The sequence below is a fragment of the Hyperolius riggenbachi genome, chromosome 3 (assembly GCF_040937935.1).
Source record: "Hyperolius riggenbachi isolate aHypRig1 chromosome 3, aHypRig1.pri, whole genome shotgun sequence".
In the NCBI taxonomy this organism is placed as follows: domain Eukaryota; kingdom Metazoa; phylum Chordata; class Amphibia; order Anura; family Hyperoliidae; genus Hyperolius; species Hyperolius riggenbachi.
The window spans coordinates 445,615,524-445,628,761 of record NC_090648.1 but is presented as its reverse complement, the minus strand read 5'-3'; the positions used below and the strand labels follow the sequence as shown (position 1 = coordinate 445,628,761).

The 13,238-nt window shown below is 42.1% G+C and overlaps 1 protein-coding gene across 2 annotated transcripts in view; it reads left to right on the top strand.

Annotated features, from left to right (window-relative positions):
* The window catches only part of ATP10B (ATPase phospholipid transporting 10B (putative)), a 312,037-nt gene that overhangs the window by 231,669 nt on the left and 67,130 nt on the right, over positions 1–13,238 (top strand). For both annotated transcript variants that reach the window (XM_068277816.1, XM_068277817.1), the window contains 2 exons: positions 4,882–4,967; positions 7,512–7,615. In XM_068277816.1, the coding sequence (XP_068133917.1) occupies positions 4,882–4,967; positions 7,512–7,615 (190 nt within the window). The remainder of the gene's footprint in view (positions 1–4,881; positions 4,968–7,511; positions 7,616–13,238) is intronic.

Below are 13,238 nucleotides of genomic sequence, written 5' to 3'. Positions count from 1 at the left end.
ACCAACAGGGGGGGTCTTAGGTTTAGGCATCAACAGGGGGGGTCTAGGGGTTAGGGGTAGGTACAGGGAGGGTTACTTAGTAATTTTTTTTTAAACGTTATTATACGTTTCACTATTTAAACGAAAGATTAACGTTTTTACAATTGCCGATTAAATGCACATTATTTAATGATTTATAACTTTATAAAACATTAATTTTAAACGAAATACAGTACAATACATTTTTAAACGTTATCCATGCTTATCGTTTAAAACCCCGCGCCCTTTTTTCCAAGCGCCCCTTTTTAACGTACGCTAGGTGTTATTTGCAATGCAGCATTTCAAATTAAATGTTCCACACAAAATGCTATGAAAAAAAAAAACATATGCTTGAACTAGGTCCTTAATAATACAGTGAAACCTTGGTTTGCGAGCTTAATTTGTTCGGTGAAACATGCTTGTAATCCAAAGCACTCTTATATCAAAGTGAATTTCCCCATAAGAATTAATGGAAACCTAGTTGATTCGTTCCACAATCCAAAAACAGTTATAGTAAAATGGTAGACAATACAAATGTAAACGAGACTTTCACTATAACTAACATAATCATTGCCATCTGTTGACCCCCCCCTCCTTCCTTTTATGTTGTGTGGATTTAACAAGGAACTTATCCAATGCCAGTTACTTTTGAGGATGTCATGGAAATGTGACTTTGCATAATCCTGCAGCGCCAAACGATCCTACAATCCTGCAGCGCCAAAGGGAAAAGAACTATCCGCTCAGTTGTGATGACGTGACACGTATACTTTTTCTTTGCTTGTATATCAAGTCAAAATTTCACTAAAATGTTTTCTAGTATTGCAGAGCGCTCTTAAACCAAGTTACTCTCATTCCAAGGTTTTACTGCATTTGTACTGTTTGTACTGTTTTTGGTTAGGTGCAAAATAGAGCCATTATGGTGGTTGTGGTGGAGACTAAGCTTTGACCAAGTGAGACACAGACTCTTTACATGAGCCTAATGACAACATGATCCATGAGTTAGTGTAACATACAAGACATAAGCTTGCCAGGCAATCTATAACTCTGGTAGCTGTGTAAGCGTGAAGAAAAAGAAAAAAACCACAGGGACGACGGGAGCCCTTATAGTGTATTATCTCAGATACAAGAGATAAATAAAATGTAAGAATATACTACTCACAAACATAGGTTGCTTAATGAGGCAACCACTTGACTGCGCATGTGGGGAAGTCCCGTCCCCACTCGGTCTTTTATTCGGGTTGGTCGCTGCTCCTTGGAAAAAATTCCTCACTTCCAAAGGTCGTGAAGGCCCCACGTGGTGGGGTGATACACCAGATTAAATAGCAATAGGAGGCGCCCTTAGTTCTTGTATATCTTACTTGCCATATAATAGAATAATCAGAATAGTGATGTTTGCCTACCTTATTCAAAGGAGACTTCCAAATTGATTAAAAGTTTTTATATGAATACTTTAATGTGATCAAGCACTTCAGACAACGCGTTTCGCGGTTCAAACCGCTTCCTCAGGTGTTTCAAATCCTACCTCCTAGAGTCATATTAATCCATGCCATGCACTGAGGAGGATCAACCAGTCCGAAACAGTCTGTATGCATGTTGGATTATTGTGGCTCTGTATAATTAACAAGCTGCCACATCATTGCATTCTATTATGGAGGTGTGTTTTGGCTTTAAGGAATAACAAAGAAACAATTTGCATATTCAGCAGTGATGCATTGTGGGACACCTCAGATGCAAACTCCAACGTGAATAATCGCAAATACCTTTTGTTATAAGAAGGCAAATTTCTGTTGTGCATAGCATTTTTCTAAGAGCGCCTTTTGGTCCTTGCTAGCCCTTTACACTTTCCTAGGAGTTCTGATTTACCATGAACTTGCTGGGAAATCTGTAGAACAGACAAGAGTATGATAAGTGCTATCAGCTTGACGTTTGAACCCAGCAAATGACATAAAAGAAAATATAGCACTGTTAAGATTTAGTTTATTACATGTGTTAATAATAGTGTGTCTATTCTTGGCTTGCTGTTATCGTTGGATGAGATATGGCACATGGTACTGAAGTCTCCTTTTGATTTGTTTACTTTTTATCTTAAAATGTTCATAAGCCAAAAATGCTATTTCAGCTGTCCAAGGATGGCGGTGGGAGGAATTACACACTGGACTCTTTTAGCATTTGAAGCATGTGATATAAAGAGTTAAGTTGAGTACATGCTCTAACTGCAAGACCTACTAAAGCATTTTAGACCCCTCCCAATAAAAGTATGGAGGTAGGTCATTGGTCAAGTTTGGGAGCTCAGGTGTTGAGTTCTGGTGTCATGATTTCCCAAGAGACTAGAGTAGCAGGATATTTTGTCTTCCATGTTTACACTCCAAACTCAAAAATATCAATTTCGGGGGTCAACTGCTCTTCTGGAAGAGGAACTGTAATAAAAATAACATCATGAATTTCATTTAGAAATTATTCAGTATTATTTAAAAAACAATGTTATTAAGTAAGTGTTTGCCCATTGTAAAATCTTTCCTTACCTCTATTCACATTATGAAATTTATCACAGGTGGCGACATCTTAAAGAGAGACTGAAGCCTATTAAAATACTTATTTTTACCTGCTATTTATGTTAAGCAATGTTAGCAGTGTTGAAACCCTGCATTCCCACGGCAGAACAAGCGCTTTATACCCCCCAAATCCCCGGGGCAAAAATCGGGGAGTGCTTCCTGGTAGAGGCAGAACTCTGTAGTTATGCCTCTACACTGGAGTCGATCTCCACCGATCGCTGCCTCTCCCCGCCCCTCTCATTCTTCTTTCACTGAGAGGGGCGGGGAGAGGCGGAGATCCGCGGAGATTGACTCCAGTAGAGGCAGAGCTACAGCACAAAGCTCTGCCTCCCCGGGCAGCAAAATCCACAACTTGGAAAGTTGTGGAATTTTACCCCCGGTATTTGGGGGGTATAAAGCCCTCGTTCTGCCGTGGGAATGCAGCGTTTCAACACTGCTAACATTGCTTAACATAAATAGCAGGTAAAAATAAGTATTTTAATAGGCTTCAGACTTTCTTTAAGTCCTGTCCGGTGATCTCTACGGAATTTTGTTTACTGAGAGTTCTGAAGCCAGTAGAAGATATACGTACCTAGTTTCCCAGAATGCTGTGGGAGGAGAATTCCACATATCACTGGGAGAATGGGGCTACATACCACTAGAGATGTTGCGAACGGTTCCCGAACCGTTCGGCGAACATCTCAAAATCTGTGGCCCTTTTACTACTTCCGGGTCGCAATGACCGGGAGTAGTACGCCTGCGCTGCCCGGCGGAGCGCATCCTAAATCGCGCTCCTGTTGCCGGGCACTTTCTGTGCATGTGCAGAGAGTTCCCGGCAACAGGAGCGCGATCTATGACACGCTCCGCCGGGCAGCGCAGGCGTACTACTCCGGGTCATTGCAACCCGGAAGTAGTAGAAGGCCCAGAGAGATTCGCCTGGCGAACGGTTCGGGCCATCTCTACATACCACTATACAGCAATATATAGATATAGGAAGTGTTTCTGATGCTGAAAACCAGGAAAATTACCGTAAAAGTATTGTACTGCATTTTACTTTGTCACTACAGTGTCTCTTTAAAGAACACTGCAAAACATCCAGAAAAAAAATCATATCACATTATCCTTACCCAATGCAAGTATTTTGTGTTTTGGTTTGGTTTCTTTGGACACCATGCATGTATGTATGTGAAAATATGTTCCCGATTGTTCACAGCAGAACAATACAAAAAAAAAAAAAAAATGGAGAGAGCGTGCACAGTCTTCAAAGCAATGCTGCAGGCTGTCAGAAAATGTTCCTCACATACAAAAGGGACAACAAATGACACGTAATGTACCATGAACTCTCCACTGATTAACACTGAGTTTTCTTCAGTTTGCATTTCACAATATGGAAAATGTGCAAAATTTTGTGTGAACCATGCCTGGAGGTAATGTCAGCAACAATGCAATAACTTCCTGGTATTTCTGGGAGTTATTAGTTCAGCTGAAAACCGTCCACCTTCAGCTGCCCCACAAACATATCTTCTTCTGACCTGTGTGGCGAATGGATCATTGCAGTGAGACATATGCAGTGTTCTCCCCAGGCTCTTTTAGCCAGTTGTTCCACCCGGCTAATTTTGGTGATCACCCAGCTATCATCGGCTCGCCTCCTCATTCACCTCTTATGCTTTTAGCAGAGTTGCGCAGAGAAGAGCTGAACCTGCATTCTCCCCCACCCAGCTGCTTTTTCATGCCACCCGGCTGGAGAGAACACTGCATAGGTGAATACGTAAGACACTGTAGCGGAATGAAGGGATGTGCAAACTTTTACTTCCTGCTTTGTGCAGATAGCTGGGTAATGGTGCTCATACACGATACAATAAAAATTTTTGATTTTCCCGTTTATTCGATCTAAATAATCGAATCGAATGAAAGTTGAAAATATTTTTTTTTTCGATCAAGAAATTCAAACGATTATCATTTTTTTTCGAGAAAAATCTGATCGGACATGCTGGAAAAATCTTTATATTCGATCTAACGGAATAATCAAACTAAATTATCTAATCGAATAAAAATGAAAAATTGTACCATGTATGGCCACCATAAGAAGTAAATCAAAAACACATACAGGTGAGAATTCTGGCCGAGTTCTGCATGCCAAACCTTTTATTGTTGCCATGGTTTCAAGTTCATAGTGAATTTTTACTATTACTTATTTTACTTATTACTATTAGATGATGTTAGAAGCTGCTGAAATTCAAAAATAAAAATGAATACTAAATTATTTGTAACGACCGGTGTATGCGTATAAATTAAAATAATGCTTAAAGGTTTTTTGTTTTGTTTTTTTCAGAATTGTCCGTTTAATCCTGAATCTTTTAAATATACAGTCGTTTGTGAAAAGCCAAATAACAACCTCAGCAGATTCAAAGGTTATATGTGAGTATAACATTTAATGTCTAAATGTTTTAAATACAAGCTCAAGGGAAAACGTTTTACAATCCAACTGCTTTATTTTATTTAGAATGTATTCTATTGTTTCACAGCCACAATTGTGAACTACTAAATATTATATTTATTCTCTCCACTCAAAAGTTTTTCTTTGCCAAGCAAGAGTTTTATTGCTTATAATTAGCCATCAGAGAACATTATAGTCCGAAGAGAAAAGTCATTTGCATACCTGAGTTATTAACCCTTATAGTAAGAAAAATAAAAAAAAAGGAACAACGCCTAGTTTTATGAAGGAATAGAACTGTGCATAGACATTTATCTCTTCATGTCATGTGTCAGTTGAGGTGCCCTTTAAGTCCGCATGTATAAACAGCTTTAGTATAGTTCGCTTAGAGTTACCCACCCTGAGTCCAGGTCCTCCAGGGTGAAATCAGTGCTGCCTACAAGAGAGCCACCTTTATAGTTTAACCAAATCTAGCAAGGTGGCAGACTGATGACGTCCTTTAACCCCTGAAACTCCAGTAGTGGTTTCCATTCTACCAGCAGTGGTAAATCTGGGATTATATTGCCTACATCACTTATCTTTTTTTTATTATGAGATAATACACCAGTCAGCTTCCAGATGTATTTCCTGTCCTCTCTCTATTCTGCATTTAACTTCACTTTGATACTGTGTAGTCCCAGAGCCTTGAGAAAAAGTACTGAAATCTCCAAGGCTAATATGGTTCAATAAGTTTTCTATCTCTCCTAGTAGCTTCCCTTGTTCATAGAATAGCACTATTATATCATTAGGCTTCATGTGTGAAGCATGTGACTAGAATAGCTTCGAACTTGGCCAATGCCATGCAATGTCTGCCAATCACATACACTGCCTTCTATTATAAAGTGAGAGGAACATGGAGGGTGCCATCTTCATTCCCTTAAAAAAATTCCAGTTGCCTGTCATGCTGAGCTTTTGGGCTTGTATTTGAGTCATACCCTTGCAACAAACATGCCGCTAATCAAATCAGACCAGAGTCAAAGCATTGTATCCTCATGTTCAATCTGGGCCAGTGATTTATAGAATGAACTGCGGAGCCTCGGTATAGAAGTAGGGCAACTGTCATTGTTTGTTAGAGAATGAAGATGGCAGCCTCCATATTCCCCTCACTTCAAGTTCCCTTTAAAATTTAGAATCCATTCTCCCTCTAGATATGCAATAACAGGAAAGGGGACACTGACTTTTTCACACATGGCTCATTATTGTGTCATCAGTCACCCATATCTGCAGCCCCATACTTCATGATTTTGTATCTTCCTCATTTTCGCTTCGGTACCGTGCCAGGAACTAAGTGATGGATTTTTTTTCCCATGCAGCCAAATCCAATACATGTGCAATAAGCTATGTCAAGAGATAAAGAACAAGCTTAGAAAAAAATCCATAACTTACTCTGGCAAACTACATAGCAAAGCTGCTCACTGAATGGTACCATTAATTCTAAACACAAAATGCTGCTATTGAACATTCCATGAGCTGTGTTATTCCTGCATTGTACTGAAAACAAGCCTTTTTAATTTATAGTTATTATTTTATGCTGCTTATCGTGTGTTTGCAAGGCATTTGAAAACGCCTGTTTCGGAAGAAATACTGTACAGAATGAAAGGCTCAGTATATTTTGTGTGAAAGTAAGAAAACAATGCTCAGAAATAACACTTTTCAATCTCTATCCGCTCCTCATCTGTTTACCATAAGGCACTATAGGCAAGTGCCTACAGGCACTTGTTGATGGAAAGGCGGCTCACTCCCCTCCCTAAGTGCCTCCCTCCGGCTAGGCAGAGTCCCGAGCATAAATGAGAGGTAAATCACCCGTATCTCCCTTAAGTCAGGGGCACCACTAGCTACCTATTACTTGGGGGCACCTCTAGGTACTTAATAACGAGAATAGTCCTGGCTACCTACTACTAAGAGACACCTGTAGCTACATATGACGGGTGAAGGAAGTAAGGGAAAATTGACAGCTGTGCCCGCCAGCACACTTGCACATGATGGAATTTTTATTTGTGCTGCTTCACGGAGATGTCTGTACTGTACATCACTTCCCCTCTCACCATTCCGCAGCCTGTGCCTGCGGTACTCCACTATCAATCCAGCAGACCAACCGCCACTGTACTCCACTTTCTCTTCCATCTCTCTAATAGAATCTTCCTATTGTACTCTACTTCCTGTCCAGAAGTTCAATGCCTGTGGTGTACTCCACATCCCCTCCAAATCTCCAACAGACTACCCCTCACCCTACTCCACCGTCCAGTAGACTGACTCTCCTCCTTTTCTTCACTTTCTGTCCAGAAGGCCAATTTCCAGTGAACTCTGCAAGCCTCTTCCCCTCCCAGTAGACCAACCTCCATTCTACGTCACCTTCCATCCTTCTTTTCCAGCACACCAACCTTCATTGTACTCCACTCTCCCTCCCCGTTACTTCAGAAGACTGTACTGTACAGTGTATACAGCTTCCCCTCCAGAAGCAACGGTGGTAATCTTTTCTTTATGTGCAGGGACCAGAATGGACAGAAGACAGGATTTGGAACTGAAAGTCTTCTTCTTCGAGGGTGTACAATGCGAAATACAGAGGAAGCCATTGGCATTGTGGTCTATGCAGGTATATTTTCTTTTACAAAATGAAATCATGTGTCTAAGGATGTCAAGTCAACAACTGTTTGTGATTGTTTAAAATTGAACTGGTCAGTCAATCCAACCATCTACAGTATTTTCATTGGTGGGATTTAGAGAGTTGAAATACCGCCTGATTTCCTGCTTCTCTCCAGGCACGGGAACTACACTTTTCCAAAATGACTTTGGCTTTGGTTTTTAATATACGATTTGTACAGTTATAATTTGCAAATTAAGTTAAAAGTCCAGTTGAAGGGGTGACGCCTCTTAATGACTGTCACTGGTTTGTAGACGTTAAAACCCAACTTTCGGCATATCCACTGTCAACATCAGGAGCCTACTAAGTTTATTTTGCTCTTGATGACCCAGTTGAAACTTATAGTACTTCTCGGTCCTTTTGAAACTTGGCATTGGGTGCTTTCCAACATTATTCCCGAATCCCCAGTGAGTCAGCTGTTTTGATTGCAGCTGTCAAAGGCATGATTTCTTGTAAGTTAGTCTTGGGCCTCTGGGTTAAGAAGTGATTAATGTCTCTAGATAGGCTGAAGTATTTGAAAGACATCACAACCTTTCCCCTAGGCTGTTCAGCTGATCACACTCAGGGGAAATATCATTCGGGCAGGTTCACAACCTCGTTCCACTATATTGTGTTCCCCGCCAGAGATTAGGTGTGCCTACTCACTTCACCCCATAAATGTGCATAACTCTGAATGTTTAGTAAAGTTGGCCTTTGTTTTTGAAACAGTCATCTTGTAGAAAGGTATTACTGTTCTAGCCTTTAGCCATCCCCTTCTATTATAGTGAATTGGGAGCAGAGCTGGGACAAGGTCCTCCAGCACCCAAGGCTGAGACATCAAAGTGCTCCCCACCATCCCTCCCACCCCAGCCATCACACACTGACTGCTATTAGACCAAGAGGTGCCCCAAGGCCCCCAACACCTTAATCAATAGTTATCTGGCTTGCGGTCACTGCCATGTATACCCTTTTCTTATTTATCTCTGCTTCAAACACAATAGGGGAAGGATAGCGGAGTGAGTTGTGCGCCCCTTTCTACACTGCACCCTGAGGCTGGGGCCTCTTTCACCTCTGACTTGGCCTGGCCCTGATTGGGAGGAGGTGGAGCTGTTGGCCGTACCTCTGGTGATTTAGCATGGAGGCAGAATTGTGGGATGTGGCACAGAGGGGTGTATTGGGACAGGTCGAGCCTGCACTTAATCTTTCTTGTGTTCTTCCCTACGTGTGGAAGGTATAATCTAAGGACATAGGGATGGCAGCTGGAGAGACAAAAACCAATGCTGTTGGGAGGAGGAGCAGTGTTGTTTACTATCCCTAATTCTAAACTCCCCCCTCAGCCATATCTCCCGCCTGGTATCTAGCCTTAACCTTATAACCCTAGCCTCTTAAAGAAGCCTATCCTTGACCTCAACACTAACCCTCCTAATCAGCACCTAACCTTAACCAATAACATTAACTGTTTGGCTGCAGCATTCGGCACCTGCTGTAACCTTTATTAAGCCTCTAACAAGATCAATCGCCCAAACCAGCCACTGCATAAAGTGCAGTGCCCAAAATGTTAAGATGTGTGCTACATCCACCTGCTTTCCTGCTGGAGTGAATGTTTGTGACCCCAGTATGTTCATATGGGTAGCACTGCTGGAAATTATTGGTGAAACAGTCGCACAGTACCATAAGCTGAGATTATCTAAAGGTACTGTCACTGACTGTGAAGCATGAGGTTATGAGTCCTGGGTCAGAGGGAAAAAAACCCCAAAACATAAAATTTTTGCTTATTCATGTGGTGGTCGGCTTCTCTGACCCCTCTCCCTCTATACTCTTTTTGGTAATCTATGGTGGTAGACAAAATGACTGTCTTGCAATGGGCTCCATTTGATCTTAATCCTTTTCTGATTCTCGGCCAGTTGATGTTGTATACATTTGCAGTGGGAGGCCTCCTGCCTTTCTCTCCCTGCCTTCTCTTTGGTATTATAGCCCATGCCACTCAGCATGACTGTACAATGCTCACTGCAGACACTGAAAATAATACTTGATGATGCTCCATTATCTTAAGTCTGTACATGGCTTCACCGCTTTTATATCTGAAGCAACTTCTAGCAACTTCAAACCCGATGTTTCATTTTCTCAAGTGTAAAGTGGATCAAAGTTTGTGTGAATTTTATGATGATATTTGAAATGCTGGAGCTCTTTCATAACTAGCATGTCTCACCCACGCTTGTCAAGTGTTAATGTGATTCAAGTTGTAGAAAAAGAACTGGCGACCTTTGGTTTATTATAGTACAAGTTTTCGTGTGTTTCATAATGCCTTAGAAAAGTATTTACTGAATGCAGAAAATTCACCTTTGATACTGCAAGTAAATTTATCTTGTATTATGAAACTCTGGGCGTAGCAGGATGTTCGTGGATATGTGTCTTTTCAATGATTTTATAAGATAAAAAAATCACTTCCTTGTATTTTCTAGAGATATCTTATCATAGCCTACACTTAATCAAGTATTGATCTTAATGAGCGGACAGTGCTCATAGCTGCCCTTTGACGTAAGTGTTGAAGGACACCTGAAGTAAGAGGTATATGTTGGCTGACATATCTGTTTCCTTTTACACAACACCAGATGACTGGCATCCTGTTGATCTACCATGCATCAGTAATGTCTGAATAACACCTCTGAAAGAAGCATGCGGCTAGTCCATTCAGACTTCAGTCAGAGACGTCTGATCTACATGCTTGTTCAGGGTCTACGGCTAAAAGCATTAGAGGCAGAAGATCAGCAGGATAGCCAGGCAAGGTGCATTGTTGAAAAATAAATAGATATGGCAGCCTCCACACATGACAGGCAAACATGCCACATGAAATGTGAGTGCACCATGCGCCGCCATAGGCCGCAATGTGAATGATGGCTATATCAGTGCTTCAGACGGTAATTTGCCCCATCAAAAGACGACGCACAAATTACTATAAAAACAGCATTAATCGGCTGCCAGCAAGAGCTGGCTTCCAAATTACATCTTACCCCCCTGAGTCCATGGTGACCTGGAGGGGGAATTGTAATTAACGCCACTGGGACTTTTGCAGGAGCCTTTTTTGCCCTGCACCCAAATTTCCCAGCGCCTCAATTACATGCATGCTTCTCCATATCTAATTTACGTATATACCTATGTGTATATCTTTCTATCTACCTACATATATACTTTTCGTTTAACATTTAAAAGTCCTTTAACTTTAATAGGCAAGGAGGTAAAATAGGGAAACTTGAAAAATTCAAACGGTGTTTTACACTACCTGCCGTCTGTGTACGAACAGCCTTGGCTTACTGCACAGGCGTGGCAGTAATCACACAGGTGCAGTACGGCCTGCTCATGCATGAAGAGGGGCGTGGTCACATAACATATCTGACAAGCTCCTTTGGGGGTCTGCGCACCACAACAGTAGTGGGGGCCAGGAGTATGTGGGAAGCCTTTGAAGGATCCAGAGGCTTCTCACTTCTTAGTTAAGTATCTAATAATTTTTTTTAACTATACTGAAAATAATGTAACCACTTAAGTACCAGCGGTCTCTGTCCCCTTAAAGGGAACCAGAGACGAACGTATGTTGATGATGTAAAAAAGAAGTTATACATACCTGGTGCTTCCTCCAGCCCCATAAGCTTGGATCGCTCCCACGCCGCCGTCCTCCCCTGCCTCTATCGTTGGTACCGGGTCTTGTCACTTCCGCCGGACACGGCCAGTCTTCCGCATGCACAGGGGCTCCCTCTGGCTCTGTACGCATGCGCCTGCGCAGTATGTAGGGAGCGCACTGCGCTTGTGTCGACTGGCCGAAATGACGGGACCTGGTACCGGTGGACAGAGGCAGCAGAGAAAGGCGGCGTGGGAGCGATCCAGGCTGATGGGGCTGGAGGAAGTCCCAGGTATGTATAAATATGTTATTTTTTTCATCTCTGGTTCTCTTTAAGGACCAGAGACCGCTGGTACAGAAACGGTGGAATCCTGATGGAGAGCGATGAATCGCCGCACATACCCGCCGCAATCGCCATCGCCGCACGTCGGGGACCTGGGCCACTTAGATTGAAAGGCAGGGCTTAGGAGGCAATGAAATCGGCTCCTGATCCGCTCAAGGGCTCTGTCATCATAGAGACAGGCAGAGCAAGTGAGCTGCGATGGGACACGGCAGGGATGCAGCGGCGAGATCGGCGGGAGCATCGAAAACGGTGTATGTGCGCAGCAGCGGCTGATTAGAATCTACGCCCTGCCAGCCAGGTAACCACCAAAACAGGGTGTAGATTTCAATCACGACGGTCCTAAAGTAGTTTAATTTATAAATTATCCACTCAGAGTTTGCCCATTATGAAATCTTTCCTAGCCCCAAATAACATTCTGAAATTTAGTGGCGACATCGTTAGTCCTGCCAGGTGAGATCAGTGCATAGAACTTTCAATAAACTGACATTCCGCAACTGTAGATACTGTATGCTTGCCAGTTGGAAACAGACGTTATTTCCCACAATGCAACGAGATTCACAGACAGGAACTGTCAGGACCATGGTCTTGACATCACACTGTGGCAGGGGTTTAACCACAATGTCAGCCATACAGACCCCGGGGATATCGGCTACTGATTGAGATGAAGTTCAATCCAAGGTTAAAGTTCCTCTTAAAATTGGAGTTCTTCTTTCAGTTAGCAGTGGGTAAGTTCAGTAGTTTAGGAAAATCTGAGACACTTACGAGCTGCAAACTGTAAGCTAAACAGTGCAAAGCATCCTTATGAATTAAGGAACACGATATGAGTTGATCTAGGTTTTTTTTCTCACTATTTTATAATAGAAGTTACCGTACATATCAGTATTCTGCCTTCACTTTCTGGGCTATTCCACCATACTTTCTTCCCATCGGTGTTAGTATTCGTTATTCCTGCTGTAGGCAAGCAAGCTAAGTGCTGTTAGAGTGCCAAGCGAGAATGGTCTGTGACTGAAATTAGAGTCAGATAAATTAAACCGGCAATACCTTGCTGCGAACGAGCAGAGTGCAGCTCATAGCACTAATGATCACATTCGCTTCACTTGATGAAACACTGCAGCAATGTCCAGCTGTTTGCTTGAAAATGTAAAACTCCAGAGGTCAGAGCTGTTTCCAGCTCGCTTACCAGTAGACTAGCCAATTACAGCAGGAAGCCATTCTCTGAATAAAGAGATGTGCTTCAGCTCATTGTTAAGGGATGCTTCTGTGTATGAGAGAGAGGATGTGTGTTTTTTTTCAACCCTGAACAATGTTTAGGCCTATCTCTTAAAGGGAACCTGAACCAAGTAAAATTATTTAAAATAAACACACAATGTACCTACAAATGAATATTACATACTGCCCTCGCTGACAGTTCCTCTCAGAAGCCGACCATTTTCTTCTTACAATGATACCTTCCAGTTCTGACAAGATTTTGTCAGAACTGAAATATATCAGTTGCTGTCAGTTACGCATCAGTTTGCTGTCAGTTATAACTGAAAGGACAACTGATGTGCAAAGTAATATCCATGTTTCACTATGGCTTCAGTGGGTGATATTAAAGTTGAACAGTGTGCTGACCAGGTACCTGTTAAGTTGTAATGGCC